Source organism: Chiloscyllium plagiosum, unplaced genomic scaffold (assembly GCF_037043375.1).
Source record: "Chiloscyllium plagiosum isolate Xiang-an unplaced genomic scaffold, Cpla_swu_hap1 HiC_scaffold_9, whole genome shotgun sequence".
Lineage (NCBI taxonomy): Eukaryota > Metazoa > Chordata > Chondrichthyes > Orectolobiformes > Hemiscylliidae > Chiloscyllium > Chiloscyllium plagiosum.
In genome coordinates this window covers 63,403,902-63,429,768 of record NW_028270147.1, presented here as the reverse complement: position 1 = coordinate 63,429,768, position 25,867 = coordinate 63,403,902, and the positions used below count along the sequence as shown (strand labels likewise).

The window sequence follows — 25,867 nt, the reverse complement described above, 5'->3', positions numbered from 1 at the left end:
TGTGAGACAGCTCTTTCAATTTTGGCACTAGCTCCCAAATGTTAGTAAGGAGGACTTCACAGAATCGCTAGGGTTGTTTCTGCCATTGCCTTTTTCAGTCCTTAAGTCAATGCTGGGTCCATCCAGTTTCATTTCTTTGTTGAGATTTTGTAGTGATTGATACAACTAAGTGGCTTCTTACATCATTTCTGAGAGCAGTTGAGAGTCAACCACATTGCTGTGGGTCTGGAATCACATGTAGGCCAGACCAGACAAGGATGGAAGGTTTCCTTCCCTAAAAGACATCAGTGAGCCAAGTAGGTTTTTCCCACAATCGATAATGGTTTCACGGTCATCGATGGATTGTTAATTCCAGATATTTTATTTGAATTCAAATGACCCTGGCAGAATTCAAACCTGGGTGCCTAGAATGATAACTGAATTTCTGGATTAATAGTCTAGCTATCATATCTAACCCTAGCATTACAGAGACAAGTTATCACCTTGGAATTGTGTCTGTGGTCACAAAAACTGCCTTCTGACTTTCCTCCTCCCTTAACTCTGGGTGCTCTGATTCTTCCTTGTGAACTGCTCTCTGAAAGAGTCTCACATTTTCTTGGAAGCTTCAGCGCTCCAGGAACAATTGTCCACACTACAGCAGATGAGGAGTTTCTGGATCAACCACTCCAGAATATGCTAGGTAAAGCAGAAGTACGAGACAATTCATGACACAAGAATAATATAAGAGTGTGAGGATGAGAGTGAAACAGATTTGTCTGTGCTTTGGGAACTCAAGTCCAATTACACTGCAGTTACATTAACAGAAAGTCTGAATTGAGTGATCTGAGCAGTACTGCAGTACCATAGATGGAGGAACCATTCATAGGTGAGCAGGTAATTCACAAAAATCTGATGAATAGTAATGAGAAAAACTCTAACGTTGGAATTTCAGGCATCTTTTTCATTGCTGCCACACCCCACCTCCCCCAACCCCACTGAAGGTGCATGGAGGTACATGTTTTCAGCCCCCTGTTTGTTAGTCAGCTTGTCTATATACAATATATCTCAAACTAATGAATGGATTTCAGTGAAACTTGATAAACAGGTGGAATATGGCCTGAGGGAGAACTGATAAGTTTTTGGGAAAGAGATGGATCTCCATCCAGATCCTGGATTTTTTTTTTAAAGTATTAATTATCTTTGGTTAAAAGGGAATATTGACCTTTTTTAAAGAACGTTTTCTTTGGAATGTTGTTGACTATTTTATAATGTCTGCTGCTGATGGAATTTGTCTCAAAACCTGAGCAAGGTTTACAGAGCAAGTTTGAATATGGATTGGCCTGAAGCATTCTCAGTGAGTTGGAAGCTCTTCATAAAAAGGTTTAATTTTTTCCACTTTGTGGGCAAAGACCACCAACCAGGCAGGGAAAAACCTCATAGGAAGAGCTGTGTAATTTAACAATGTTGAGTCAACACAGTATGGCAGAGGTCTGTACTCTAATGAGTGCCCTCTTCACTTGTTTCTTTTGTGGTTACTACTAGAACACCCAAATGGTATAATGGCCAGATGGCGGCCTCCTTTATTGTGAGTTTTATATTGTCCTGTTTCTAAGGTGCTGAAGTAAACGTCACTACAAATTGGGAGGAGCATCTTCTAGAATGGGAGGAAGAGGACATGATTTTCATTGAAACCATTGATATGAATGTGAGATCTTGAAAAAGGAATTTAAGGACTTACAAAATAAGCTGAAAAGGTCTCTATAGTGATGTATGGATAGTAGTCCGGGAAACAACAGCCTGGACAATTTGCAGAAAATTGAGCAAGTCTGTATTTGGCTGCAGAAGGAGAGAGGTCATGTTCTCTGGGAATTTAAGCAATTATAGCAGCAATAAACTGTCCCAACAGGAGGACCTGCATCTGAGTGAAAATTTCACAAATACATTCTTGAAGAGATGGTAAACTCAGCAATGGGGGCTGATTTAAATTTGCATGCTGGGTGTTGTAGGATGGTAGGATTAGGGAAAGTGCAGGCTAAAGATTAGAGATTGATCAGAGAGTGGGTAAAGCTGTTGGAAGAGCAGAAAGCTCATTTGAAAGAGGGCAAACATTTTCTCACAGAGAAATGAGAAAGAAATGGATTGTGAGGCACTTCTGAAGGCTATTAGGGATGGACAACAATGCTGGTCTTGTCAGTGACTGTGAAAAATTTAAAAAATAAATCTGTAAACAATACATGCTGGAGGTGAAAGATATTTAACAAAATCAATAGCAACATCCAAGAGTCATGTTCCAAAAATTTGGTGTTATGATTGATTTTTTTTTTTAAATGTAGCAAATATCTAAATTAAGACGGTTAGATACATTAAAAGCTACAGATATTAAATTGATGCAGAATTTGTTGTAATAATATGTATAAAGATGGTTGGCATGTATTTTCCCATTTTGTGTGCCAATTTCACTATTACTTCTCATTTTTCTGAGTTTCTATTTGAAATATGCCGCACTATGCACAACAGTGAATCCAAAGCAACAATATTTATTTTGTTTGTTAATTCCTGTGGAATTTCAGTTTGGACTATCTGTTTACTTAAATCTGTTAGAAGATTGCTAAAAAAGATGAATAAATATGTAAAAGTAAGAGTTTTTTTTAGAAAAAGAGTTCTTCTGTAACTCTACATCGTGAAGCAAAATGAGCTGTGGAGTTTAAGGAGGGTGCTATACCCTGATTAATTTCAGGGAGGTTTCTCATAATTAATGGAGTAAACAGTTACCCTATGATGCAAATTCCCAGGATTTCAAGGATTACAATACTTTTTTCAATTACTATTATGTAACATTGTAATGGATAATTTAGTATAAATAACATTTAATTTGATATGCATTAAATACCAAACATACAGGCTCTGTTTTGATCAATTTGATCAAGAGAATTTTGAGTTAAATGAATTAAGGAAAAGTCTTTGAAATCTTGAACTCTGATGTATTATGATGCCCTGAAGGGCTGTGGCAAGTTTTAAATGCATTCCAGTGTTAATTTGAAAGGATAATTGTAGTTTAGTTGTGGACAAATAACATAGATCAAAACCAATAATTAGAGCATCCAAAATTCAACTTTGAGTAGCTAGATGTCTGAAGTGGAAATGAAAATGAATATCAAGTGACACAGAAAAAAAAAATACAATTGTCATGTGAATTTCAATGTACTTTGATTTTTTTAAAAATCCAGAGAGAGAGAGATACTTTTGAAGTAAATTTTAATCATGCAAGTAATTCTGATCTATTTGGCTCCAAGCTGTAATCCAAATTCTCAACAGTCATTGTACTCATGCACTTTATTATCTGAGTCCTATTATTCTGCAATGTTGTGACATGTTAGTAGAGAGTGGTTAAATAGATATATTCACTTATTAAGGAAATAGTATTGCATATTGTAATGGATATGCTGCTGTAAATTTGACTGAAGATAAATTGCTTAAAACATTCAATAAAAGCCAAACGAGTGGTACTAAATCGCCCTGCATTTCAAACCACCAAATGCTGGAGATGAAAGGCAGGAAAAACAAAAAAAATTGCAGACAGTTCAGATAGTTACAAAATAATGATTTTAACTATTCCATGACTGAGAATGAAAGTAATGTATGTGTCTGGGCTACTAATTCAGAGACCCTGGTAATGCTCTGGGCAAATGAGTTTGAATCCTATCTGAAATTAAGTTGGTCTAATGGTGACCATGAAACCACTGTTAATTGTCATAGAAACCCATCTGGTTCACTCTCTGTAGAGTAGGAAACCTGCCATCCTCACCTGGTCTGACCTGTATATGACACCAGATCTGCAAGGGACCCCAAACAACAGCGAGGACATACATAGCACTTGTGTTGCAAATTCTCCTTCTTAACATTTTGAAACTGATATCAAAATTGAGAGAACTCTCCCGCACACTGGCCAAAGCAATAGTCTGGCATATTTATACATATGGAATCACACCATGTCCTAGACTTCGCCATCAGCATTTCTTGGTATGCCTTGTTCCATCAGTAGGACAGAATCACGATCTGTGGCACATTGTTATACCGGGAGGGAGTTGCCCTGGGAATCCTCAACCTCTATTCTGAACTCCATGAAGCCTCATGGCATCAAGCTAAACCAGACAAGGAAACCTCCTGCTAATTGCCATATTTCGTTCCTGTAAAATCCGACCACATCACCTCGGTTCATGAATCAGAGCTCCACCATGTTAAAATTCATTTGGAGAAAAGATTGATAGTAGTAAGGGCACAGCATGTACACTGGTGCCCTTACCGCCCCCACCCCAAACAATGTCCATTGTTTAGCCTCTCATTAGCACCACGACTGAACGAGATGGCCAACTCCTAAAGGACATAGCTGCCAGACTGGATCTACGACAGATAGTGAGAGAACCAAGAAGAAGGAAATGCATTTGACCACCTCCTCACTAAGCTACCTGTGCATGACAGTATCACTATGAGTTACCACCTCACTCGTTTTGGAAATGAAATCCCATCACCACATTGAAGCTATCTTCCATTGTGTTGCAGTACCCCCATGCTGAATCATACGGATTCAGAGCAGATCGAGCAACTTAAGACTGCAATGTGAGGTGCTGTGAGCCATCAGTAGAAGAATTGTATTTAACTGCTGTTTGTAATCTTATGGCCCAGCATATCCCCGACACTATCATTACCACCAAACCAGAGGATCGATTGTGATTCAATGAGGTATTAACCTGGTAAAGTGACAATACCAGGACTACTTGCATGATAGGGAGTGTAAGCAGCATGCAATAAACAAGGCTAGGTGATCAACAACCAACAGATCAGATCAGTGTTCCAGTCCTGCCACGGCCAGTTAAAGATGATGGACAGTTAAAGAATTCACAGGAGGAGAAGACACCACAAATATCACCATTTTCAGCAATGAGCACATCCAGCAAAAGACCAGGAGGAAGCGTTTTGCAGGCACCTTTAGCCAAAAATGCTGAGTGGACAGTCCTCCTTAGCCTTCCTCAGAGATGCCCAGTATCACACATGTCAGCCTTCAATCAATTTGATTTGCTCCACTTGATATCAAGAAATGGCTGAAGTCACTGCAAAGACTATGGGCCCCCACAACGTTTCGGCAATAATACTGAAGCATTGTACTCCAAAACAGCATTCCCTCTAAATTTGTTTCCAGCTGCTTAGTCCTCTGAGATCTATGCATGGCAGCGACTTCCAGATCAGTGAGGCCATTGCCGATTGTCAGGAAAAATCCCAACAGCTTCACTAATATCCTTTAGGGAAGGAAATCTGCCATCCTTCCAGATCTGGCCCACATGTTACTCCAGACCCACAGCAAAGTGATTGACTCTTAACTGCCATCTAGGCATTTAGGGAAGAGCAGTAAAAATGCCAGTGATGCCCATATCCCATGAATGAATAAAAAACTGGAAGTAATGCCACGATTGACTTGCCAAAGCCACCAATGGAAAGCCATGCTGCATGTGCGTGCACTGTGCAGCCTGGAGGGAACTTTGCAGCAGAACACACTACAACACAGGCATCTATCTGGCAAAGTGGAAAATTGCTCCGGTATTTTCTATCTACAAAAAGCAGGACAAATTCAACCTTCCAATTATCACCCCATCGCTCTACTCTCAATCACCAGTAAATGATGGACAGGGCAGGAACTAAGCAATAACTTCATTGATGTTCAGTCTAGGCTCCACTAGGTCTACAGAGTCCCTGGCCTCTTTACAGCTTTGGTCCAAGTAAGGTCAAAAGTACTGAACTCAAGGGAAGGTGTGGGTGAGAACTCTTGACAATGTTTGACTGAGTATAGCATCAAGAGGCCCTGGCTAAATGGAGTTACTAGAAATCAAGGGAAAAAAATCTACTTTAATTGAAATCATAAATAGCATAAAGGAAGATAGTTTGTGATTGTTCAGTGTCTATCATCTTAACTCCAGGACATCCTTGCAAGAGTTCCTCAGGATAGTGCACTTTCTTCAGTTGCTTATCAATGACCTTCATCCATTATAAGGTCAGAAGTGGGGGTGTTCACTGATGATTGCATAATGTTCAGCACTATTTGCAATTCCTCAAATACTAAAGCAGTCCAGTCTATGTGTACTAAAACCTGGATAACCATCAGGCTTGGGCTGATAAGTGGTAAGTAACATTTGCAACACGCAAGTACCAGCCAATGACTTTTCTGATAACAGAAAATCTAATCATTGCACTTAGCAATCAATAGCATTACCATAGCTGAATCCTCTACTATTAAAATCCTGGGGTTACCTGTGACCAGAATCTGAACTGGACCAGCCATGTAAATACTCTGGCTATGAGCAGGGCAGAGGTTGGAAATTCCACGATAATTCTTCTCTTGACTTCCTAAAATCTGTCCATCAACCAGGCACAAGTCGAGAGTGTGATGCAATGCTCCCCACTTGCCTGGATGAGTGCAGCTGTAACAACTGCCAGAGGAAGTGGTGGAGGCTGGTACAATTGCAACATTTAAAAGACATTTGGATGGGTATATGAATAGAAAGAGTTTGGAGGGATATGGGCCGGGTGCTGGCAGGTGGGACTAGGTTGGGTTGGGATACCTGGTCGGCATGGACGGGTTGGACCGAAGGGTCTGTTTCCATTGCTGTACACTTCTGTTACTCAATGACCATCCAGGATGAAGCAACTTGATTGTTTCACCACCCACTACTTTCAACATTTATTCCCACCACCTGTGATACAGGGCAGCAGTGTATACCATGTACAAAATGTGCTGGAAAAGCTCACCAAGGGTCTTTCAGCAGGACCTTCTAAATCCACAACCTCTACCACCTTGACATGGGAGCATCACCATTTACACATTCCTCTCCAAGCCACATATGTTCAGACTTGGAACTATATAATCGTTCCTCCATTGTCGCTGGGTCAAAATCCTGAAACTCCTTTCCCTAACTGTGCTGGATCCCAGTACCTGAAGGGCTGCCATAGTTTAGAAGAAAGCAGCTTGCTACCACTTTTACAATGGCAGTTAGGAATGGGCAGTAAATACTGATGCAGTTAACAATAACACACACAAATGAATAAAGCCAATAATGTAATTAAAGTGGAAAACACTTTTTGTTATTGTTCTAGCTTTCCATGTCATTATTGGATTTAATGGAGGGCAATGTATTTGGAGGAACATTTCCTTCACCGGTATGGGAACTCTTTTATGTTGTTGTGGTTCTGTTCGCCAAGCTGAGAATTTGTGTTGCAGACGTTTCGTCCCCTGTCTAGGTGACATCTTCGAAGTGCTTGGGAGTCTCCTGTGAAGCGCTTCTGTGATTTTTCCTCCGGCATTTGTAGTGGTTTGAACAGCCAGGGAATTCTTAGAGGCATGGCACTCATCCACAGATTCAATCAATAAGCACATCGACCTGGACCCAATATACCGACCACTGCAGCGGACAGCTGGAACTGACAACCGGAAGCGGCAGATTCAAACCACTACAAATGCCGGAGGAAAGATCACAGAAGCATTTCACAGGAGGCTCCCAAGCACTGAGGATGTCACCTAGACAGGGGACGAAACGTCTGCAACACAAATTCCCAGCTTGGCGAACAGAACCACAACAACGAGCACCCGAGCTACAAATCTTCTCACAGACTTTGAGCTCTTTTATGTGGCAGCAGGCAATTAACTGCCAGCAATCAGGGCTCCCATCACTTTAAGTCCTTTCTGTAAGTGCTGCTAGCAAGTTGGTTGGCTGTGAGGTCGTCAGTCCCAGCTGTATAACTGGGAGTGACCACTGTTGCTGAAAAATGTGTTGCTGGAAAAGCGCAGCAGGTCAGGCAGCATTCAAGGAGCAGGAGAATTGACGTTTCAGGCATATAAGCCCTTATTCAGGAATGAGGATGGTGTGCCAAGCAGACTAAGATAAAAGGTAGTGAGGGGGACTTCGGGGAGGGGCGTTGGGAATACGATAGGTGGAAGGAGGTTAAGGTGAGGGTGATAGGCCGGTGAGGGGGTGGGGGCGGAGAGGTCGGGAAGAAGATTGCAGGTCAAGAAGGCGGTGCTGAGTCCGAGGGTTGGGACTGAGATAAGGTGGGGGGAGGGGAAATGAGCAAGCTGGATAAATCTGCATTCGTCCCTTGTGGTTGGAGGGTTCCTAGGCAGAAGATGAGGCGCTCTTCCTCCAGGCGTTGTGTTGCCATGGTCTGGCGATGGAGGAGGCCAAGGACCTGCATGTCCTTGGCGGAATGGGAGGGGGAGTTAAAGTGTTCAGCCACGGGGCAGTTGGGTTCGCTGGTGCGGGTGTCCCAGAGGTGTTCTCTGAAACGTTACGCACGTAGGCGGCCTGTCTCCCCAATGTAGAGGAGGCCACATCGGGTGCAGCGGATGCAGTATATTCCCCATTTCCCCTCCCACCACCTTATCTCAGTCCCAACCCTCGGACTTGGCACCGCCTTCTTGACCTGCAATCTTCTTCCCAACCTCTCCGCACCCACCCCCTCTCCGGCCTATCATCCTCCTTCCACCTATCTCATTCCCAAAGCCCCTCCCCCAAGTTCCTCCCCCCTACCTTTTATCTTCGCCTGCTTGGCACACCTTCCTCATTCCTGAAGAAGGGCTAATGCCCGAAACGTCGGTTCTCCTGCTCCTTGGATGCTGCCTGACCTGCTGCGCTTTTCCAGCAACACATTTTTCAGCTCTGATCTCCAGCATCTGCAGTCCTCAATTTCTCCTAGTGACCACTGTTGGGACTGTAACTAGGTAGGGCCAGCAATGCGATGGTACCCTCTCTCCTCAACCTAGATAAGTGGTTTCAATTTTGGAGAAGTTATTCAGACAGATCCCAGGGAGGTATTGTTCATGGGGGTGAAGAGGGACAGCGTTGGCACTGTGAGGTTCCTTCAGTGGGAACCACAAGTTGCTGATTAGAAGCAGGAGGGTTAACCACGGTACACATGGTGGTCTCCTAATGTTGGAAAGTGTCCATCTGCTACTGGTAAAATACCAGTGATGGGAAGAGGCCTTTAAGTGATTCTTCCTTGGAGAGAACCATTCACCTTCCCACTCCACTGATAAAATGCCACCAGCAGCAGGAAAGTGATGGCATGTCATTTCTGGTATTATGCAATTTTTTTTTGCAGTCCTTCCATCTTCCTCTCCCACCATCTTATCTCAGTCCCAACCCTCGGACTCGGCACCGCCTTCTTGACCTGCAATCTTCTTCCCAACCTCTCTGCGCCCATCCCCTCTCCGGCCTATCATCCTCCTTCCACCTATCGCATTCCCAAAGCCCCTCCCTCAAGTCCCTCCTCCCTACCTTTTATCTTAGCCTGGGGGGGGAGATTTGCTAGTGCTCTTGGGGGGGGGGGGGGTTTAAACTAACTCTGCAGGGGCATGGGAACCTAGACTGTAGCTTAAGGGTGCAGGACCTGGAGTGTAGGGAGGTTAGGAACATGGCATCAATCTCAAAGGAGGGTGCCTGTAAACAGGAAAGTGGCTTGAAGTGTGTATACTTCAATGCAAGAAGTATACGAAATAAGGTAGGTGAACTTGCAGTGTGGGTTGGTACATGGGATTTCGATGTTGTGGCTATTACAGAGACATGGGTAGAACAGGGACAGGATTGGCTGTTGCAGGTTCCAGGGTTTAAATGTTTTAGTAGGGTCAGAGGTGGGGGTAAAAGAGGGGGAGGTGTGGCATTGCTTGTCAAAGATAGTATTACAGTGGTGGAAAGGACGATGGATGAAGACTCGCCATCTGAGGTAGTTTGGGCTGAGGTTAGGAATAGGAAAGGTGAGGTCACCCTGTTAGGAGTCTTTTACAGGCCTCCTAATAGTCCTAGAGACGTAGAAGAAAGGATTGCGAGGATGATTCAGGAGAAGAGTGAAAGTAATAGGGTGGTTGTTATGGGGGACTTTAACTTTCCAGATATTGACTGGGAAAGCTATAGCTCGAGTTCATTAGATGGGTCAGTGTTTGTCCAATGTGTGCAGGAGGGTTTCCTGACACAATATGTAGACAGGCCAACAAGAGGTGAGGCCATACTGGATTTGGTTCTGGGTAACGAACCAGGCCAGGTGTTAGTCTTGGAGGTAGGTGAGCGCTGTGGGGACAGTGATCACAATTCGGTGACTTCTACTCTAGTAATGGAGAGGGATAAGTGTGCACTGCAGGGCAAGAGTTATAGCTGGGGGCAGGGAAATTATGATGCGGTGAGGCATGACTTAGGATGCGTGGCTTGGAAAAGTAGGCTTCAAGGGAAGGGCGCAATTGATATGTGGAGCTTGTTCAAGAAGCAACTATTGAGTGTCCTTGATAAGTATGTACCTGTCGGGCAGGGAGGAAAGGGTCGTGTGAGGGATCCGTGGTTTAATAAGGAATTGGAATCCCTTGTTAAAGGGAAGAGGGCGGCCTATGTAAAGATGAGGCGTGAAGGTTCAATTGGGGCGATTGAGAGTTATAAGGTAGCCAGGAAGGATCTGAAGAGAGAGCTAAGAGCAGCAAGGAGGGGACATGAAAAGTCCTTAGTTGGTAGGATTAGGGAAAACCCAAAGGCTTTCTATAGGTATGTCAGGAATAAAAGAATGACTAGGGTAGGAATAGGTCCAATCAATATAGTAATGAGAGGTTGGGTGTGGAGGCTGAAGAGATTGGGGAGACACAATGAATACTTTTCGTCAGTATTCACTCAGGAACAGGACATTGTTGCCGATGTGAATACTGAGTCACAATTAATTAGAATGGACAGCTTTGAGGTATGTAGGGAAGAGGTGTTGGAAATTCTGGAAAGGGTGAAAATAGATAAGTCCCCTGGGCCTGATGGCATTTATCCTAGGATTCTCTGGGAAGCATGGGAGGAGATTGCAGAGCCATTGGCCTTGATTTTTATGTCCTAGTTGTCTACAGGAATAGTGCCAGTAGACTGGAGGATAGCAAATGTGGTTCCCTTGTTCAAGAAGGGGAGTAGGGATAACCCTAGTAACTATAGGCCGGTGAGTCTCACTTCTGTTGTGGGCAAAGTCTTAGAGAGAATTGTAAGGGATAGGATTTATGAACATCTGGATAGCAATAATGTGATCAAGGATAGTCAGCATGGTTTTGTGAAGGGCAGGTTGTGCCTCATAAACCTTATTGAATTCTTTGAGAAGGTGACTAAGGAGGTGGACGAGGGCAAAGCGGTAGATGTGGTGTATATGGATTTTAGTAAGGCGTTTGATAAGGTTCCCCATGGTAGGCTACTGCAAAAAATACGGAGGTATGGCATTGAGGGTGAGTTGGAGGTGTGGATTAGGAATTGGCTGGCTGGAAGAAGACAGAGGGTAGTAGTTGATGGTAAAGGTTCAGCTTGGAGTGCAGTTACTAGCGGTGTTCCGCAAGGATCTGTTTTGGGACTATTGCTATTTGTCATTTTTATAAATGATCTGGAAGAGGGGCAAGAAGGTTGGGTGAGCAAGTTTGCAGATGATCCGAAAGTCGGAGGAGTTGTAGACAGTGAGGAAGGATGTATCAGGTTACAGCGGGATATAGATAAGCTGCAGAGCTGGGCAGAAAGGTGGCAAATGGAGTTCAATGTAGCTAAGTGTGAGGTGATTCACTTTGGTAAGAGTAACAAAAAGATGGGGTACTGGGCTAATGGTCGGATACTTGGTAGTGTGGAGGAGCAGAGGGATCTTGGTGTCCATGTACACAGATCTTTGAAAGTTGCCACCTAGGTAAATAGTGTGGTGAAGAAAGCATATGACGTACTGGCTTTTATTGGTAGAGGAATTGAGTTCCGGAGTCCTGAGGTCATGTTGCAGTTGTATAAGACTCTGGTGCGGCTGCATCTGGAGTATTGTGTGCAGTTTTGGTCGCCATACTATAGGAAGGATGTGGAGGCACTGGAACGGGTGCAGAGGAGGTTTACCAGGATGTTGCCTGGTATGGTAGGAAGATCGTATGAGGAAAGGCTGAGGCACTTGGGGCTGTATTCATTGGAGAAAAGAAGGTTTAGGGGTGACTTGATAGAGGTGTACAAGATGATTAGGGTTTTAGATGGGGCTGACCATGAGAACCTTTTTCCACGTATGGAGTCAGCTATTACGAGGGGGCATAGCTTTAAATTAAGGGGTGGTAGGTATAGGAGAGATGTTAGGGGTAGATTCTTTACTCAGCGAGTCGTGAGTTCATGGAATGCCCTGCCAGTAGCAGTGGTGGACTCTCCCTCTTTATGGGCATTTAAATGGGCATTGGATAGGCATATGGAGAATAGTGGGCTAGTGTAGGTTAGGTGGGCTTGGATCGGCGCAACATCGAGGGCCAAAGGGCCTATACTGCGCTGTATTCTTCTATGTTCTATCTCCTAGCATGCAGCCCAGGACCCTATAAAATCTTTGCATATGTTTCTAGTCTAGCAAGAAAGAGTCACATATAGTGTTAAATTATATACATATAGTACTTTTTGCAATCTTGGAACATCCCAGTGATGCTAATTTTTCAAGTAACCACCATTGTGCTGTTTGACATAAAGTAGCCAACCTGCACACTGCAAGGTCCTATAAACAACATGTTGATAATGTGCAGACGATCTGTATTAATGATTGAGGATTAATTATTGATTGGTGGTGCAGTAGGCTTCTGTGGCACAGTGGTAGCGTCCCTACCTCTGAGCCAAGGTTCAAATCCTACATGCTCCAAAGGCTTGCAATAATATCACTGAACAGATTAATGAGAAAATAAAGATGAAACTAAGCAAGATAAGAAAAAATTTGACTCAAATATGAGCAGAATTGTTAACAAAATGGCTCGGTAAATTATCAGTGGGAAACTGTCAGTTATAAGCTGAATAGAGCAGTAACCTAACCCCTGTGATATCATGGGAAGAGTTACACCAGGGCCCACAAGGATAAGAAGGCTGAATATATTGTCAGAAATGTGTACCTATATCCTGGGTTTATTTCAAAACTATTCACTGTCTATTGATTACGCTAATTCAATTGCATGAGGCAAGGGGGTGCAATTGCTTGGATGTATTGATACAAAAAAGAGAGAGACAATTTACTGGTCTTGCTACTGTCTCACTCACAGCAAATTCCTGTGTTTTGTGTTATGATGTTAGTTGTTACATCAGGAAACATATTTATCTGTGATAGTAGAAATTTATGTACCTTTTCAAAAATATTGAGCTGGATTTTGCAATCAGTGGTGAAGCAACAGGGTTCACTGCTGACCTTAAAGAAAGCTTCCAAAAAGACCTGGCAGTGTGTGTAGTGGGGGCTTCCACTTTCCTGACAGAAGTTTAAATCTGGTGCCAAGGGCTTCTCCTGGTGTGCAACAGCACTGATGTCAGCAAGCAGAGTAATCAGTCATTTAAATTTTCTCACAAACAGCAAGTTCTAAGACAGAATAAAATTATGATGAGAAGCTAAAATAAGGCTGAACATGTTTAAAAAAATACGTAAAATGTTCATCTTTTGGAGAAATTTGATATTCGCAAATATGAAATTAGCTTTTTAGGGCCTCAGGAGTGTTAATGATAGAAACATCGAACTTAGGGAGGCAGGAGTATGCCATTCAGCCCTTTGAGCCAAATGATAGGACCATTGTTTATCTGATTTGTGGTCTCAAATCCATCTTCCTGGCTGCTGCTTTAACCCTTCACTCTCTTCTCTGTTAAAAATCTATCTAATTCAATCTATAGGGTCCTGCCCTTAAAGTTGTACCCCTAATCACTGTGAATCTGACATGGAACACTTGAAACAGAGAAGCCAGTCAGGTATTAGCACTCTGGCAATAGTTGAGGTTTTTTGGTCACAGGTGGGAATGGCCTGCGTGAACTTGGTGAAGATATCCATAAGGCCGGGAATGTGCTCATTCTTGTTATTTATTGGTGTCCTGGTCCATAAAACTCATTGCATGGACCTCTAGAGGTCTTTTGGTGACCAGGGATCCTATTCAGGAGTGAAGTTGCTTCCCTGCTTTAGCCAAACCACACCTTGCACAATTCCACAGTTTATCAATATCAACAGCCATTGTGGGCTTGTAACACCACACTTTGGTCAGGGCAGTCACCTTGTCTGTCACTTGATTTCCTGCTTGATCATAAACTGCTATCAACTCTTGACACTTGAGGCTATCAGAAATTATAAGTTGCTTCACCTTGCTCTCCTTGTCATGAACCAGCCACTGAAGGACTTCCATCCCTCCTCCCTGATCGTCTTTCAGCATCTCAGCAGTTTCTGTTTTTGTTTGTACTCACTTATCAGTTGTTGCTGGGTTGGTGGATGTTGGATTTTTGAGTAATGGTGCACTGGTCTGATGACCGCATCAATCAGCTGAAGCTGTCTGAAGTCCTCTTTTGAAATAGATAGTAAAGGTTAACCTGCGCCTGTCTGGACCTGGTTTTGATTTCATCCATAAATGCCTCAATAACACTCGATTGAATCTTAGTCTGAATGCCATTGGAAATGGAGGCCAGAATGCTGCCTTTGACTTGGGACATGGGCATATTGTTAGCCAAAGTCCCCTTCAGGTGGGCAGGGATGGTTTTCCTCCCATGGTCTTCCAACTAAGTGCATCAGCATTTTTATTATATTTGACCAACCGTGCTGAATCTGAGTCAGTTCATTATGCATCGGTCTCTATCATAAGCTTGGTGAATGCTTGAAAGTAACTGGGTGAGTTATTATCCATAGACACTTCAAACTCTGCACTGATCAGGATGTCTCATAACCTCTGCAGAATAGCCCACCTCAAAGTTAGCAGATCGCATTTCATATTGAAGTAATTCTGCTTATTACTCTCGTTCAGCTTGAGCCTGCAACTGCAAAAGTGATAACCATTCTTTTCTGCCCTTTTTCCTGTGATAGCACAGCTCGTTAAGCTAAGAAAGCTGGTGCATTTTCAAGTATGAAAGCATGATGGAAGTATGGGTAACCAAGCTCAAGTGATCAGATAAGCTTTTACTTGAAGGCACAAAAGGAATTTTTTCATGCTGGGGTCTGACTCCCTGTGATATTCTGTTAGTATCATGCTTTGTACGTCCATTTCCAAACACTCCTGCAGTATTCCCTGATTCCCTCAGCAAATGGCTACTCCTGCACCTATTGTCTATTGTCAAATCATGTACTGGAATGGCTAACTGTGTGAAGCTTTGCACAAACCTTATGTAGTAACAAGTAGATCAAGGAACCGATGCAGTTCCCTCCATGTCTTAATCCTGGGCCACTCCTCCACTGCTCAGATTTTCTTATCGAAGGATTAATGCTTTTCTTGGTAACAAAATACCCAAGGTACTGTACTTTTGACCAGAACATTGGCACATCTCTGCTTTACCTATCTTACCACTGATGTTAATCTGCGTAGAATACAAGGGTGTAAGAGTAATGAGAGCTTATTACTGAACATTGGTTAGGCCATAGCCAGAATATTTATGTTTTAGGAGGCCTTTGCAGAAAGCTCATTTAAGCCACAGAGAATATGCACCATAGATTCACCAAGATTCTGAAACTAGTGAGAAAGAAGAATTGAAATAATAAACCTGCACCCAGGCTATCAGAAAAAGTGAACAAGATACTTAACAGAGCTTTTGTTTTATGATTACAAATACTTCTGATTTTACTGCTGCCTTTCTTCACATTGTTTTGTGTAACCCTGAGCTCTGGCTGTAGTCGAGAGATTAGGCAGATCACCCGATAACAGCATTTTGGCCAATGTCTCTTGACCTGACCACTGGATGGTTTACAACACCAGTCTAGGGAAGACCATGCTTTTCCATACCTAAGAGGCCACCATGAAATACACTTTCCCTTCACACTTACATATTCTACTCACAGAAAATTTTGACACAAAGAAAAATGAGCTGACACGACAGGGATTCATGGACTTGAATTTGATGGAAGCGAATGATCGGGAGGGTGATCCAAAAGACCTTTGGGTGACACTTGAATCAATGGGCTACAGCAAAACATTAGAAATGCATGAGGTAAGTTGTTTATTTATGTTCATTTTGATTAATGGCAGTAAGCAGTTAACACTTTGAGGAAGTGAACTGTGATGTGATTTGGTAGTATAGAATCTAAGTACTGCTGAAAAAAAGCATTTTTTTGTTTCATCTTGTACTTACCAGGTCAATTTGCATGAATATCAGTTTGACAGGAAAACTAACAATCATTTTTTTTTGTCTGCAAAGAACAGGGACTGGTGTCTTAACAAATGTTAACTAACAGGATGGTGCCTTCAAACCAAAAAGGAGGTCTGCCCTTCACACAAATGTGGGCAGTGTTCCCTCTAACTTGTGCGACCATCCAGCTGCTCCCAAGTTCCATGCATGGCAAATTGCGTGCCAATCCATTTACTTCTGATTTGGAAGTCAATGTCATACATGGACCTCGGAGATCCACAAACTGGAAAGAAAAGAGGGATTGTTGAATGTGGGACATGAATTTAAGTGCTGACGTGATGCCAAGTATGTAAGCAATATGTTTTAGACTGATGTATGTTACCAAACAGCATATTCCTTGTAACATAATAGACTCAAGAAGCAAGGTATTGATTTTTAGCCAGCCAGCCTACACTTGCAAAATTCACAACACAGAGTCCATGTAATTCTGCAATTGGGCAACATTTGCTAGATAATCCCAATGTGCAAAGAATTATGCTGACAATCAATTCAGTATTGTCATTTGGGCTTGTAGTGTGACACACTTTTGTGCACTTGATGTTACTTATATTAATTCACATGGACCTGCTTTTTGCAGCAGGAAGAACATGTTCATGCACTGTGTCTGTTTCAACTCAACAGAACAGGTGACGGAAGTTATTGGTTCATTTCTCAGGTTAACGCCTTGACGAATGAAAGTCAACCTGTCTGGCATTTAACTGTTGATCATCATTAATTCATGGAAAGACACCTATCAATCTGACTCCACTTCCCAAACAATTAGCACTCTGCTCTCATACACTATAAGTATAGGTTTCCTCCTTAAGTTAAGTATTGTTGCAAATTGTCCTGATGAATGCAAGACTAAAAGTTTTTACAAAGTGGTTCTTTTTTCATCAGTATTGAAGAGAAATGTGTAAATGTGCAAAATTTTAAGATCCATAAGCTTACAGATACAAGCATCCTACATTTTGCTGTATGAAGTTTAGATGTAACTGCTGTTTTAAAATTTGATTATAAGTCCATATTGTCACTCAGTATATTGCATCAATGCACAACTGGAAAAATTATACAGAAGAAGTATTTAGGATGATGTTTTTGTGTTCTGTTCTTAATTCAGCAATTCAATTTACTGTTACTAATAGTGAAAGACATGCAACCATAGAGTTCCACCCTTGGCTCTTATTCTTTAGCTCAGTTTCAGTTCCTGTTTATAGAGCTTTCAGAATGTTTTCATACCTTACAAGCACTATGCAAGCACAGATTGCTACTTCTTGACTTCTATGTAGAGAAATTTAGTTTTGTTTAAAATGTATGCTCTTTTTGTGTGTGTAGGCATGTCCTTTTGTAATTAGTATCTATGCAGAGGACAGCAAACTTAAGTTAACACCTATCAGTCTGGAAGCGGGTGGAAACCTTCTCAATTCAGTTATCTGCAAATCTGTCATAAGTAAAGGAGAAGCAAAAGCAATGAAGAATTACAGCAATTTGGTGATTCATATCTACAAGACGGAAACACGAATCACTTCAGTCATTGAAAATAAAGTATGCATTCATTGTTTTATTTGATTAATTTAGAGTTTGGTTCTTTTATATTTTGTAAAATATGTATATATTGTCATTTTTATCATTGAAATAATAACAGCCTTACTTTATTAATGTACATTTTCAGTGAACACAATCCCAAGCCCTTTCTTTCCCAAGACTGAAACTCATTCCAACATATGGAAATAAAGTGGTGAGATCCGGATTTTAATCATGTCACAGTGACAAACACTGGAACAGTATTGTTTCATTTGTTCCTTACTTGTTGTGATAGGCTCAATTCCTGATCGAAATCTCCTTAGAAAGCAAATTGGTTTATTCTATAATGCTCTTAATTATGAGTCTGTAAGTTATGGATTCAAGCCTCACGTCAAGATTTGCATGCATACTTAATACTGTTGTGTCAGTGCAGTATTGATGTATTATTGAATGCTGCAATTTTTCTTTCAATCTTGAGATATCTCCATCACTGACAAAGAGACTACTTATTATGAGGATATTGAGGAGGTGACATATGAGTATCTTCTAAACCACTGCTGTTTATGTGGTGGAGATTTTCCTACAGTGCTGTAGGATCTAATCAACAGCAGTGAACGTAAAGTGATATTTGGCCAAGTCAGGATGGTATGTAACTTGAAGGTGATGGTGTTCAAACAGCTTGCCTTTCCAAGTTGGGGAAGATTACAAGTTCAGGGGGTAATACCAAAAGAGGTCTTCACTTGCTGCAGTACCTACAGTGAATGTACACACTGCAAGCAAAGTATTCTTGCAATGGAAAGGCATGCAGATGAAGCAGATTGTTTTGCTCTGGTTTGAGCTAGTGTCCTAAGAGCTCTTACAGCTGCATCCATCCAGGCATTTGAAGTATATTCATATTCCTTCCTTTGAGTTCTGTCGGGTGATGAAATGTTGGGATATCATGACATGAGCTATACATACCACAGGAAAATGAGCCTCTGATCTGTTGTAGTAGCCATAGCATTAATATACCTGGTCCACAATAACCCTCAAGCTGTCTTTTGTTGGCAATTCAATGATAGTCTTATTGAATAGTAAAGGGAAGTGGTTATGCCCTCTTTAGCAATAGGTTATAACTTGAGTGGCATCAACTCAATCTTAAATGTTGTTGAAAATGAAGTTAAAATGGCAAACAATATGATTTGACCTTATGGTGGAGGGAATGCCTTTGATGAAACTGCTGGATATATTCTGGTGTAGGAAGATGCCTGAGGGAATTATATGATGTCTTGGGGATGAGATGAGTGCTTTCAAGTTGTATCATCTGTATCAATATTTAGACCAAGGCTGCAATGATATTAAGAACTGAATGTTCACCATTACAAATGCCAGTTTTATGCCAATCTGAATTATTTCCCATACTAGGAAGAAACCGTTGAATTACTGGACATAACAAAGGCTATGCGCCTGAAAGCATCATAAGCCTTTGTCCATTTTTAGTTCAACTTGTTTTGTTTTGTTTTACAGTCTGAAACAAGAGTGATTGTTCATGTCAACAATGAACAGAGTAAGAACTCTGTCAGCAGTCGGGGGCTTAGTATCTTTGCAGTTGAAGTAGCACCAAAGACAACTACAGTAAGTTGAATTGAGCACATTTGGGGGTACAGTAACATATCTGTTATATTTCAAGATTTGTAATCCAGAAATCTGAATGAATAAGCAGGAGATGTGTGTTCGAATCTAAATAAATTTGAAAGAAAAACTAGTGACCATGAAACTACAAGAGCGTTGGAATAATCTGTCATCCTGACATGGTCTGGCCATATGTGATACCAGAATCACAAAAATGTGATTTACTCTTAACTGTCCACTGAAATGGCTTTGCAGGCTGCACAGTTATATTCAGGATAGTATTCCATTACCAACTTCACAAGGGCAACAGGATGGGCAATAAACACTAGCCTTGTTGGCAATGTCCGCAGCCGATGAATGAATAAGATTTGTGACAACATTGTATACTCAGAGTCTGTCACTCCTGTGTGACATATAATGATATGACACAACTTCATATCTGTCTTGAAAAGTCTGGCCTGCATAACTTGATTTTGTGAGCACTGGTTATATCCTTTGATTTTTTGCCTAGTTCACGGTCCTTGGCATGAACCTAGACTGAGCTTTGCAAGGCCATTTGTCCGTGAGTGGCAATGGTTATCAATTGCATTGAAATATCCTGAGATTGTGATAAATGCTGAATACAGACATATCCTGGCCAGTGCCAACCCTGTCCCCAATCAATGAGCATGATTGATGTCCTTCTGCAAGACTTGCATTTGAGGTGGGGTGGCCCCATTAAAAAAATACAGATTTGTACCTCACCATATTATTGGCAATCACTGACTGGGTCCCTATAATCATTGTCATGGGTAAGATGCCCACTAGCCCACATCCTTAGACTTATTGAGCCTTTAAGGATATTAATCTGCCTCCACTGACATAATATAGTGAGCAGAGGAAAACAGACCTTTTTTTTTCAAAAAAAGTTGCTGAAAAGGCAGCTGGGGAAGGTGGAATATTTCCTTTAGGGGGTGCACGGTGTGCTTCCTCATATGGTCTTCAAATGTCCTAATGCTCCCTTCACACCTCCCCCCCCCCCCCCAAAATCTCCAGGGTGCCAATTCCTCCACAACCAACAAGCCCAGGACTTATCTGCATTCAGAATCTAAGTTTGATATCTACTGTTCTTGGGACAGTAGGAGCTAAAGATCAATCAGATTGGCTGGCATCTTGCAATGGTAGGACCTCCACCCTCTGAGGAGTGTAACTCCCACACTCTGCTTATTTTCGGCCAAAAGCAGCATTCTATATCCTGGATAAATTTCAGCCCAATATCTACATGCATTCTCCAGTCAAAATTGCTGCATACTAATCAGGAGTAAACTTTCTAGTTTGATTTTGTGCTCCTTCACTCTCATGCTGACAGTTACAGTGTTCCAAATTACCCTGGCTAAGATCTGCCAACTAGGCATGGATTATGAAAAGATTAAATCAGAGAAGAGGTTGAGAAGGAAATTAACAGCAAATTTTGAATATATCTCCCCTCCCTTAGAATAACATCGAAATATTAATTTTGCTGTTTTCTTATCCTACTATTTGTAGGTCTGCCAGCATGTAATGCCTATCAATGAAAAACTGGAATGGATTTACAGCTGCACAGAAAGCATTGTGACCTGAAATATAAAGCACAAGAAAAGAGCTGCATTATCAAGCATCTGGATGGCAATGCTGCTGAATCCAAAGTGTGAAGTTAAATTGACACTTTTGTATGTGTGCCTTCTAATGTATTTTTAATTGATCTCATTTATTTGCTGGCTAAGTGTTTTGTATAATTATGGTTCCATGGAATATGTTATTTACATATCGAAAGGGAAATTGTTAATATTGTGTTGTGAATCACACAGGGAATGCTTTTCTGCAGAGCTTAGTGTAGTTTGATCTAATGTGGCATTGTATATGTTTGTGAAAGATACCCTAATTGAAACAACTTAGTTATCACAAAAATGAAATTAATGCAATGTCCTAAACGCATAGGCATTAAAGAGCAACATTGGAGCATATCGCATGACCAGATGGTCTCTCAGCCTTCCATCAATCCAGTCCATCTGCTACTACTGAAGTAAATTCTGTTGGGCTTTTGGCCAGGCCGCCAGATGCGGTGTCTCATGTTTGCAAGATACTTGCCATACTAAAACAGAAACTGATCTTTGGTGATACCACACAAGATGGCCTCTTCTGTCCACCCGAATGTGTGTGCAATCAAAGACCTCATAAGAACTTTTGTTAAAACTATTACATCCACCCAGCAGATTTAAGTTGCATACAAACAATATATATGGTTGGAGAGAAGAGATCAGTGGAACGAAAACAAAATACATTAGTTTTATTTACATTATGAAAGCATTGACAATATTGCAAAGATTTTAAAAATTAGGAGAAAGTGAGGACTGCAGATGCTGGAGATCAGAGCTGAAAAATGTGTTGCTGGAAAAGGGCAGCAGGTCAGGCAGCATCCAAGGAGCAGGAGAATTGACGTTTCGGGCATAAGCCCTTCTTCAACCCCACCACCAAGGATATATTTCCCTCACCTCCCCTATCAGTGTTCCGGAAAGACCACTCCCTCCGTGACTCCCTCGTCAGGTCCACACCCCCCACCAACCCAACCTCCACTCCCGGTACCTTCCCCTGCAACCACAAGAAATACAAAACTTGCGCTCACACCTCCCCCCTCACTTCCCTCCAAGGCCCCAAGGGATCCTTCCATATCCGTCACAAATTCACCTGCACCTCCACACACATCATTTGCTGCACCCGATGTGGCCTCCTCTACATTGGGGAGACAGGCCGCCTACTTGCGGAACATTTCAGAGAACAGCTCTGGGACACCGGCACCAACCAACCCAACCGCCCTGTGGCTGAACACTTTGACTCCCCCTCCCACTCTGCCAAGGACATGCAGGTCATTGGCCTCCTCCATCACCAGACCATGGCAACACGCGCCTGGAGGAAGAGTGCCTCATCTTCCGCCTAGGAACCCTCCAACAACAAGGGATGAATGCAGATTTCTCCAGCTTCCTCATTTCCCCTCCCCCCACCTTATCTCAGTCCCAACCCTCGGATTCAGCACCGCCCTCTTGACCTGCAATCTTCTTCCCAACCTCTCCGGCCTATCACCCTCACCTCCGTCCACCTATCACATTCCCAATGCCCCTCCCCCAAGTCCCTCCTCCCTACCTTTTATCTTAGCCTGCTTGGCACACCCTCCTCATTCCTGAAGAAGGGCTTATGCCCAAAGATTTTAAAAATTGTAAACCTGAATTGAAATATGTTAATGCTTTTGATGGTAACCTCATCCCAACTTATCTCACATATTAATATAAAATAGCATTACAAAAATCTGCATGACAAATTGTTTTGCTTCAGAGCACAGCAGCAGGTTGTACATTACAGCATAATGAGAAACCTGTTGCAGAAACCAAACATGTTTGAAAACTCTGAAAAACTATAGTGCTCCTGTATAATTTTACTGTCAGTTGATTATTCTCAACGAGTCTTCATGCATTCATAATTATGAAGCTTCACAGGATAGCAGTATTACTAGTTCAAATGTTTATCATCAACATCTTATGCTATTGCAATAGTGGTTTTTCAAATACAGTTTAACAAGTATATTGTGCTTTCACCTTCTGGATGTTGCTTCCTAATTAATAGTTAACATTTCTACTGATATGGAATGAACTTGTGTAAACAAACCTTAGAAACTAGCCAACAAAAAAAAATCACTGCCTGTAAATTGACTATATCACTTTGAGGGACAGATTAGCTGGTGTGGGAAATGGAGAAATGGTACAGTAATGGGTACCTAGGTGAGTTTACATCAGAGTATTTAATCTTGTCATATTTGACTTTGGTGTACTTAGTGCTAAGATTGGATAAGAAATTAGAAAGACCATAACATTAATGTTTTTCACTGACAAATAGAAACATTCACAGAAAAATGTGTATCTTTTATCATATATCAGATATCTTACATTTTGTTTTGTACCTACTAGATAATTGTTTGCTAAGGATATAAAATATTTCAGACACAATATTTTTGGGTTCTGTATCTTTGCTATCCAAACCGAATAACTTACACAAAGCACCTTCGGGAATAATCCCACAACCATTTTCCCCATTCCACTCGCTTCTTCCACTGCCTGATCCAAAGGATCAAGCATCACTTGCCTTCTCCATGTACTAATCCAGGATGTTTGGTCATTATGAAAAAAAGCTTTTACTATGCACAATGTAATTTTGATTGATTTTTCTTGAGATTTTGCAACTTGCTGTCCCCTCACAGAAGCCTTACTAACTGACTTCACTTTCCCTTATCAGTACCTCACAAAGTACCAGTGATGACATTGCTCTTATTTAAAGATGAATTTTGCCTCACCCTGCTACTTTAAGACCATTAGACATAGCAGCAGAAGTATGCAATTTGGTCCATTGAATCTGCTGCTGTATTCAATGAGATCATGGCTGACCTGATAACCCTCAACTCCATTTTCTCGTCTTTTCCCCATAACCTTCTATTGCCTCACTGATTAAAAATCTGTCAATCTCAGTTTTGAATATACTTAATGAACCACCCACAGCAGTCCTCTGCAGTAAAGAATTCAATTGAATCACTCTGCTCTAAGACAAAATACTCCACTTCATTTCTCTCTAAAGTGTGTGACTCTTACTCTGAGATTAAGCTCTCTTCTCCTAAATCCTCCCACAAAGGGAAGCAATCTCTCCATAACTACCCAGTCAAGCTCCTAAAGAATCTTATTTGTTTCAATAAGGTCTCACATTCTTCTAAGTTCCAGTGAACTTAAGCTGAATCTACTCACCCTGTCCTTACAGGAAAGTCTCTCCACACCTGGAATCAATGTACTGAATCTTCTCTGACTGCCTCCAATGTCAGCATATCCTTCCTTAGATAAAGGAACGAAAACTGCTCACAGTATCCTAGGTATGATCTGGCTAGTACTTTGTATAGTTTTAGTAAGACTTCCCTCTTATTAGACTCCATTCCCTTTGAAATAAAGGCCAGCAATCTATTTGCCCTCCTAATTACCTGGTGAATTTGGATATCAGCTTTTTGGAACTAATGCACAAGGACACCCAAATGTCTCTGTGCTGCAGCTTTCAGCTATCTCCATTTAAATAATGTTGAGTACTTCTATTGTTTCTACCAAAATGGGTAACTTCACTCTACCCACACTATATTCCATCGACCTAGGTTTTGCCCTCTTATTAACCTGTTTATATTCCTTTGTAGACTCTGTGTGTCATTTTCATTACTTACCTTCCCACCTGTTTTTGCATCATTTCCAACTTGACAATAGTACATTCAGTTCTATCATCCAAGGCATGAGTATACATCACAAGTAATTGTGACCTTATTACTGATCCCTATGGCACTTCACTGGTTACAGTTTGCCATTGTGAAAACACACCCTTCATCCCAACTCTGTCTTCCAGTCCTCTACTAATCTGTTGCCCTAATCATCAATTGCCTCTTGTCTTATCAAGTAACCTTATGTGCGGGACCTTATCAAACACCTTTTGCAATTCAAAATACCTTGCTGTTTCCCCTAATCTCTTACCTCCTGTCAGAATTCTCATTCACTTATCAGGCATGATTTTCCCTTCATGAAGCCATACTGACTCTGCTTGCTTATATTATGTATTTCTAAATGGTCTACGATTACATCCTTTAAAGTAGACTTTAAAGTGGGTTACTCTAAGGAGGTTTGGTGTGGACTTGTTGGGCCAAATGACCTGTTTCCACACTTTAGGGATTCTAAAAAAAAATTACTTTCCCAGTCATAGAGTCATACAGATGTACAGAAGCAACTAACTGACCTATCGTTTATTGTTTGTCTCCCTTTTTGAATAAGGGTCTCACAGAGACAGTTTTCCAATCGTCTGGAACTTTTTTGGAATCTAAGAATTATTGTAAGATTATTACCAGTGCGTCCACTATCTCTATAACTACTTCCTTTAACATCCTAGGATGCAAGTCATCAGATCCAGGACTGACACAAAGTATTTGTTCAACCTTCTCTTCCATATCTTGGTTCCCATCGTTAATTCCTCTGCCACATTCTCTAAGGGACTAATGGTCATTTCGGCCCGTCTCTTACTTTTTATATATTTTAAAAATGCTCTTACTGCCCACTTTTATGTTACTTTCCAGTTTACCGACATACTTTATTTTTCCTGCATTATTATATTTTTGGACTTCTCTTGTTGGCTTTTAAAATTTTCCAATCCACTGGTTTGTCTCTAAACTTTGCTACCTCGTATATTTCTTCTTTCAATTTGATACTATTCTTAACTTTCTTGATTAATCATTATTGATTTTTCTCCTTCCTAGAATCCTTACTGGGATATATCTTTGTTTGAGTCATGAAATAGTTTCTTGAATGTCTGTCATTCTTCCTCACCTGTCTTTTCTGCTTAATTTGGTGGCACAGTGGCTCAGTGGTTAGCACGGCTGCCTCACAGAGCCCGGGACCCAGGTTCAATTCCAGCCTTGGGTGACTATCAATGTGGATTTCCTCCGAGTGCTCTGGTTTCCTCCCACAGTCCAAAGATGTGCAGAATAGGTGAATTGGCCATATTAAATTACCCACAGTGTCCAGGGATGTGTATGT

At 41.5% G+C, this 25,867-nt stretch overlaps 1 protein-coding gene across 1 annotated transcript in view; it reads left to right on the top strand.

Moving 5' to 3' along the window:
* efcab7 (EF-hand calcium binding domain 7) overlaps positions 1 to 23,177 on the top strand; it is a 100,056-nt gene extending 76,879 nt beyond the window's left edge. The window contains exons 11-14 of the mRNA XM_087990690.1: positions 15,796 to 15,944; positions 17,457 to 17,666; positions 19,152 to 19,259; positions 20,781 to 23,177. Coding sequence (XP_087846816.1) covers positions 15,796 to 15,944; positions 17,457 to 17,666; positions 19,152 to 19,259; positions 20,781 to 20,855 — 542 coding nt within the window. The 3' untranslated portion in view covers positions 20,856 to 23,177. The remainder of the gene's footprint in view (positions 1 to 15,795; positions 15,945 to 17,456; positions 17,667 to 19,151; positions 19,260 to 20,780) is intronic.
* The last annotated feature ends 2,690 nt before the right edge of the window (positions 23,178 to 25,867 follow it).